This window comes from Gavialis gangeticus, unplaced genomic scaffold (assembly GCF_001723915.1).
Source record: "Gavialis gangeticus isolate Ggan-Ray unplaced genomic scaffold, GavGan_comp1, whole genome shotgun sequence".
NCBI classification, from domain to species: Eukaryota; Metazoa; Chordata; order Crocodylia; family Gavialidae; genus Gavialis; species Gavialis gangeticus.
In genome coordinates, this window is record NW_017728991.1 from 9132373 (window position 1) to 9140167 (window position 7795).

General features: G+C 47.2%; 1 protein-coding gene across 1 annotated transcript in view; it reads right to left on the reverse strand.

The window, feature by feature from the left end:
• The window catches only part of ANKFN1 (ankyrin repeat and fibronectin type III domain containing 1), a 108820-nt gene that overhangs the window by 36799 nt on the left and 64226 nt on the right, over positions 1-7795 (reverse strand). The window contains exon 9 of the mRNA XM_019515126.1: positions 3016-3123. Within this exon, the coding sequence (XP_019370671.1) occupies positions 3016-3123 (108 nt within the window). The remainder of the gene's footprint in view (positions 1-3015; positions 3124-7795) is intronic.

The following is a 7795-nucleotide window of genomic DNA, read 5'->3' on the forward strand; positions in this document are numbered from 1 at the left end:
AGTATAAGCACTTAGCCTGACGGGTACTATGTGGTGTAGTAGATTTCATAGGCAACTGCTAGGCGGGTTATGGGGGGGCACATGCCCCCCCTGACAGGGCTGTCCCCACCACTGAAGCCACTGGTGGCTTTTGCAGGTGCTTGCCAGCCCCATCTCTGCTGCCGCCACCAACATCTGCAGGTATTTGCCAGCCCTGTCCGTGCTGCTGACGCTGGCTTCTGTGGGTGCCCCCCCAGACTCAGGAGGCACCAGGTGCCCATGGCAGATTTAGCACGGGGCTGTTTCAGAAGACCAGTATCCTGATACGGACTCAATCCTGAAACCGTCCTGAGCCTCAGCCTCTTCCTCTGAGAGATGTGATACCAATATTTACTTGCACAGGGCTGCTCAACCTCTTGCTGGAGGGCCAGGTCTGGCTTATGAGGCTGTCTCTCGGCCAGAGGGGTTCCCTGCAGGTCTGAAAGTTTGGCGGCTGGGGAGCAGTGGGAGTGATAACTGCAGCTCCCCTTCTGCCAAATTCCTGGACCCACAGGTCAGATGACATGGCCCTGCACACCAGATTGCACCAACTTGCAGTAGGCCATTGTATGGCCTTGAGCTGCCGAGTGGATAGATCTAGTGGGAGGGGGCAGCTGGGTCGCACTTATGGGGCAGCCCTGCATGCCAGATCTGGCCTCATACCTCTGATGTGGCCCAAAGGGTCAGAAAGTTGAGTGTGACTCTTACTGACAAAAGTGCTGTAAAGCCTAAATAACAGGTCAGATCCTTCAGTTGGTGTAAAATGGAAGAGGTCCATGGACAACTCTGCAGCGGTGTTGATTTACGCTAGCAGAAGTTCGACATCACAAAGTTTTACATGACTGGAAACAATTAAAGGACTCATGAGATCCTTCTGGCCCTGTGCTCCACCCACTAGCCAGTCATCCTCCCTGGACCAAAAACACTCCTAGCTTTCAGTTCACATTTACAGTTCCCAGCTGCAAATTTCAGAGAAGTAACGTTGTGATTCCTTCTCCCCTTTTCAATGCAAAAATGTTTCCAGTTTCCTAACGTTTCACAAAACTACTGAACTGCTGGCACAGACTTGGAGTTTTTTTTGTCTTCCCCTGTAGTGTGGGGTATGGTCCTCTTCCTTGGATCGCTTGAGTATATTTTAAAAAACTACTTCCACCCCTCAGTGTAGCAGGATGTTGACGGTGGCCTCAACCTCAGCTTTATCTGTGGTGAGTTAAAGGATACTTGTAATGTTTCAGGTATTGTGTCGGGTCCTTGTGTGTGTCAGTTGTTTCCAAAGCTTTTAAGAACAGGTTAGACAAACACTCATTTCTGGCGGTTTTGACAGGGATGCTCCTGCCCTGACCAGGGGGTTGGACTCGATAACCTGCCAAGGTCCTTTTCAGCTCTATTTTCTCATGATAGAGATCACATCAACTGCACGGCTTAGCTACGCCTCTAACATGCATCCAGAAGGCCCTTCCTAATGGTACAATGCGGATTCAGCCACATATCTAATGGCACGAGGAATGAATTTTACATGACCAAAGCAAAAATATTGTTATGATAGGCACCACCAGATGGCACTGCTACCCATCATCTTCTAAGGGGTTTTGGGGTTGTTTTTTTGTAAGTGTGAGAAAATGTTCAATCTTTGGAAGATTGCTACAATGGTGTTAGGGTTTTTGTTCTTTTAAAATTCAAGATCAAGGGAAATGTAAGAAGAGCGGCAGAGGCTCTCAATTCTTGGCGAAGCTCTCCCCTACGTCAAACTGGAGACTCCTGAAAGAATTGCCTGCACGTTGTTTGTGAGCATTTTTGTCCCTAGGCTGGGGTCCAAGTGTCATTCCCGTCACATCTCTCGCTATTCTTTGATGAGGAGGCAGATCTGGAAAGGCCTGGATGTGCGCTAGCTCTCAGGAGGAGGGAAATGGTGCCATAACAAAATGCCCTGCCAGATAATCACATAGGAAGGAAGCTGTTTAAGAGCCGTAATGGGCTACCTCCACCTTCCTTTCCAAAATCCCCTACAAATATTCATGTTTGTGTAAACCCTAATGAGAGAAACATGTGCTTTCCTTGCAATATCTCTTTTCCCTGTCCAAACGACGGTAGTTTAAGTTGCCATAGTTACAACTGGGCTTTGGCAGACCTTTGATCGTCACGATTGTGGAATATTTGCATATGAAGAACTGAAGCCGAATCTATCAATTTTAGCCCGATGATTTTAGCCTTAGGTACTTGAATTGCTTGTTGCAGTCTGGAATACAACAGGCAAACCAGCAAAGAAAAACGATAGCTTCATGGCAGTTTGATTCTTCCTTTTAAACCAAGTTCCTTTGCCATTAGGCATTATTCTGGTTAGAAATCTTAGCTGAAAACCCCCCAAATAGTAATATTTCTACAGCCCACATAGAATAAGGGAATTTCAAATGCTTTCTAAAGAACTCTAAGCAGCTGCTGCAGCCTGCGAGCCATCACAGACCCATGAATGAAAGAGCACATGAGTGGCTGAGATTCGAACCCTCTCCCAGATTTAGGTTTTTTCCATTAGAAAATGTAGCAAACTTGCCTTCACACAGGATAGCGCAACTATTTTTCGTTACACATCGGCACTGCTAGAATACGCAGTGCCTTCCATTTGGATGCTGCCAGGTCCTCTCTGTTGATCCAAAACGTTTGTTAACTTTAACTGGGGTTTTTTTGGGGGGGAGAGAGAAAGATCCTTGTAACATTTTCATGGATTCTTGCATGAAATGCAGGGAAAACAATTAAATACGTGAGTGGAATATAAGGGGGAGGGAGCATTTGTGTGGCTGCTGGCTTTAAAAGTGGGTTGCCTATTACTTATTTTAAGGGTTAAAAGCAAGATAGCGCACTAAAGTGATTCCAGATGGGCCAATATTAATATCTTTCTTTTCCTGATGAATGAGAAGGTATGACCTAGTTAGGAAACTGCTAAAATTACAGGCGCCACAGAGGCTTCGGCTGGTGCCTACCGCACAGATATGTTATCCTTACCTCTGCAACTGTAATGCTGATGAGACGCTCGGACCTGCTGAAGGAGATGTTCCAGGGCTTCAGTGTGTCCCCTGTGCCGAGGGTCTCTTCCATCGTAGTCTTTCCAGTCTGGTGAACAAAAGAACCAAGCAGAACTAAGTGTAAAGGGACAGGAAAGGGAGTTTTAAATGGTTTTCTTGCTTCTAATAGTCCTGAGCTTCAGAAGACATTTGCATGTCTGCAGGCAGGCAGAAACAGCAGCTGCTTTTAAGTCTGTTGCTGCCGCTTACACGATAACCTTCCTCTGCAAACCAGATGATAATATTAATATATAGGTAGGTACCTGTTCAAATCTGATCAGCTCCCAGGAGCTCCTGTTGTGACAGCTGGACAACGTCTGTCACATCTCCTATACGGCTCCCATTACTCTGGTCGGTGCTTCTCAGTCATTAATATAGTCACCCTCCCAATGCCCTGGTGAGGTAGGGAAGTGCTTTTATCTCCCTTTTACAGTGCAGGGACGGAGGCACACAGAGGATAAATAATGTTATCACAGTCATGCAGGAAAACGATTGCAGAGAGGAGAGTTGAACCTTGGTTCCCCACAGCTGAGTCCCGTCTCTGTGGGACCATTCATACCAGTTTGGTCCATGCATGGTGGGGAACCCCTGAACTGCCACCCGTGGCACTGACTGTGCCAGGCACCGTCCTGTAAGACAAGGAGCCAGAGTTTCTCCCCCAAACACCTTCAATCTGAAAAAAAAGGCTTTGCTTGCATGCTCTGGCTGGTTTCTGGCTATGTTCTCAGTCTTAATAAAACCTGCTAGCACAAGCTGCTTAAGTCTTCTTGTGCTCTCAGCCCAGATCAGCCAGGCTGCTGAGTTTGCAGCACACAGGAGATTCGCGCTTTCAAATGACATCGTTTCAGAAGTTGTTTTCACTTTTTAGAAAGCAAAAGAAATAATAAGCTCTCCCCATCTCCCCCATGAAGCACACCCTCCTGCCGCTCCTCTGTTGGCACGGGGGCACGTACAGATTCAGAGCCACCAACAGACTGTTTGCTCACTCGCTAAATATACAGGGCTCATTTATGGGGCAAGCCCAGTCCAAGGGCCTTCCTATGCCAGCAGGTATAAAGATGCCTTTTTCTTCCTTGTATTATGCTTGCTACAATGATAACAAGCCCCATGCCAGGATGGTTTTAATGGCCAGGTGATACTGCTACAGCGCTCAAGGCCCAGAAGGCCTATCCCTCAGGGTATGTACCGTGGTGGATGTCAACAGCAGCACAGCATCTGTCCTACACTGAGAAGTCAATTATCAGCATGGTCCACCGGGGGCAAGCTATGCAGGGATGGATGAGGAGTGCAGCATGGATTAGCTGGACAAAGCATACCAAGCTTGGTCTGGCCCTGCAAGGCACATCTACTGGCCAAGGATTGCCAGAGCACAGCAGTCTTCTGTGTATCCCGCTTCTCCTTTTATTCCCCCAGAACAAGAATAAGGACATTCACTCCTGAGTGTCTGGGTGCATGGGGCGGGGTGCATTGTGTCCAGCACTCATTGAGCCTCCATGCAAGAAGGACCTCCAGTTGGGAGGACTCACTGAATCTATGGCTGCTCAGTGCCAGAGTGGCATTCAGGATTGGGCCCTGGATCTATAAATCTGCTAATCATTGGTGATGCGTAGGGCATGCACACAGGTGCACGTGCACCCCCCAAGATTGGCCGCGCAGCCCCTGGAAGCGCCACCCCAAAACCAGAAGTGCACCTCCGGTTTCACCGCTGGCTCGGCAATCGGCTGCTGGGGGACCCTCCCCCCCGCTGGCGGTCTGGTGTCCCCCAGATTTGGGAGGCACCAGTCGCCCATGCTGCTAATATATTCTTCTAGCCATCATTATAAATGGTTTTATGGCACGTGAAGTATTTTAAATGCAACTGACAGCAGAGGGCCAAATTCTGCTCTTTTATACCTGAGCAGTCTTGGAGTTGCACAGCTCTTGCCAAGAGCAGAGTCTGTGAGTTACTTTTATAACCCAAAGTGAAGGCAGCCGCCCTGGACGAGGCTTTTCCCGCAGGAATAAGTTCTGCAGACAGCAGATGCCCAGTAACAGAGCAAATAGCCTGTGGCATTTCAAGCTGAAGTTCTGATGTTAATGCTGCCTAAAAAAAGAATTTAAATTCAGGCTGTAAGGGTCTTGCTCACTGAAAAGCTTAAGTATGTGTCACTAAGGATACTTAATGAAAATACCGCAGACTTGCCAGCTATATGCAGCGATCTGGACTTGCTTAATGCTACCATGCTCGCTGATGAAGAAAACATACATATATGGCCATGTTGAAATACTGCTCTTTGCCACACAGAGACCCAACATAAATTCCCATGTGTGCACAGCTACTACTGTTCTCGCGTGCATCACTGCAAAGGCTTGGCTTGCCTCATAAAAGTAGCCCTGCTATCACTTGCTGCATATGTCCCAAATGCTGTCGTGGCCCTCATGTCATAGACGGCACAGCCTGGGAGGAGACGGGCAAACATGGCCTGAATGTCACAGGGTTCTTCCAGGGGACAGAGTGGCATTAGCTTTATGGGCGTCCGAACTGCAGAGTGCAATGCCACGCAGATATATCCGAGTTGGGTCTGTACCATCAAGGCCGGGGACCGGGTTAGCGTAGAGTTTCTCCCGAGCTCCCAAACACAGCCTCTTAGGGCATCACACTAAAGCGACCAGACTGCTTTCAGGACCCGAGCCAGGTCATTCAGACCTATACACCTGACCCTTAGTGGGAGCTGCAAGGGAAAACAGTGGAAGTCTTACACCAGCTCCTGTACTATGAGCAGAGAGAGGTAGTTAGCCATGCAAGTCTGAAGTCAGAGAGGGTAGACATGCAGTTTGTAGATGAACTAAATCAGAGATGCATATACTTCCATGAGCCCAAGCTCACATCATCAGATGTTGTCATCAGTCCTGTACTGCAAACACTCTTTCCTGGGCCTCCAGGACAATATACTCAGCCAGAGGCTGCAGCAGAGGCTGTAGGATTCTGGTTAAATCTGGCTGAACATTTGGAAAAGGCTGAGGAGCGAATATGAAGACAGTGGCATTCTCCAAAGAGCAGGACAATGCAATGTGTGCAATAGTTCAATCTCATAACAGGTTGCAACCTGCCTTGCCTAGGATTCCCTGATCTGCAGGGTGTGTTTTCCACTGAATGACACCAAACTCCTGTAAAACAGATCACTTCTTCCTTAAGGTGTCAAGGACTTCTGAGACGCCGGGGGCCAAATTGTATAATTACAGCAGTGCAAATCCAGAGCACCTCCAAGCAGGGGAGTGTCAATTAGAGTAGGATTTTATCCTTGTACACTCAAACAGAAGATTTAATTAGAGGAACCCTGGATCCACTCTGGTTTAAGCCACAACAAAATTTGGTCCGCAATTAGAAAACAGGACTTCATCAGGATGAGGACGCCAACCCCCGACTCACTGCAAAACTCTCAGCTACCTTGATTTTCTCACATTAGCATTCAAGCTTATTAAATTGTTACATTAGCTCAATAAAAGCAAGTGCTAATGCAATAAAGTAAAAAAACTTTACTGCACTAACCAATACAAGGGAAGCTGCAACGTGCCTAGCCAAGTCAACAGCAAAGACTTAGCCAGGAAGAGTTACTAACAATAGGATGCCATTGTGATAGGTTAAAACGTTGTAAAAATAAAATTGTATCCCAGACGGGATGCCACAAAACATGTCATGGCCTTTGAAAAGGAAGGAAGGTTTCAGCCCTGTTTGGAAAATTCTAGCTACTATTTCAGGGCTTGATCCTGCAAACCTGGAGGTGCGTGAGTATTTTACTTCCCATCAGCTTCAGTGGGACTTGACACCTGTTCTCACCTTAGGATCTGGCCCACAACGCTTATATTTCAGTGCAATGCACTGTGTATAACTGCCTGCGATATCACTGCTTTCCAGTTTGCAGTTCAGAGTATGATCTTACACTATCAAGACTTATGAGGCAGGGCTGAAAGCACCAGGGGTATTTAGTCTGGAGAAGAGAAGACGGAGGGGGATTTGATAACCGTCTTCAAATACATGAAGGGCAATTACAAAGAAGATGGAGATGGACTTTTCTTCGTAGCTGTGTGGGAAAGGACTAGGAGCAACAGCCTCAAGCTTCGGCAGGAGAAATTTTGGTTGGAGATTATGGAAAACTTTCTGAATACCAGGGTGGTCAAGCATTGGAACAGGCTAGAGAAATTGTGGGGTCTCCATCCTTGGAAGTTTTCAAGAACAGGCTGGACAGACAATCAGCTTTGATGGTTTAGTTAGGGATGATCTTGCCTCATGCCAGGGGCTAGATGACATGGTGAAGTCCCCTCCAGCCCTACTTTCCTACGAGTATACCATGTTCCACAGGAGAGACGTCTATGGAAAGGCAGTGAAGTAAAGTTCCTTCCCTGTGTGCTTATGTGCTTGCAGGATCAGACCCTTGGTAGACAATACAGTGATAAAACATTGGAAAAATGGTGGGAGTGGAGACAGCATAAGGACATTAAAAAGAAGATTTGTATGGGTGTATATACATGTGTACACACACAAACCTGAAGCGCTCGAAGGATTACCACAGTTCAAAGTTATGATGGATTTGGACAATGAGCCTAGATCAGACGATTTGCAGGAAGCCATTAAATTGATTCCTGGGAACAAGGCATCCGGCAACGACTGTTTGCCCGCTAAAACATACAAACACGCCAACAACAAATTACTTGGAAAGCTCCATGATGTTTTCTGTTGGAAA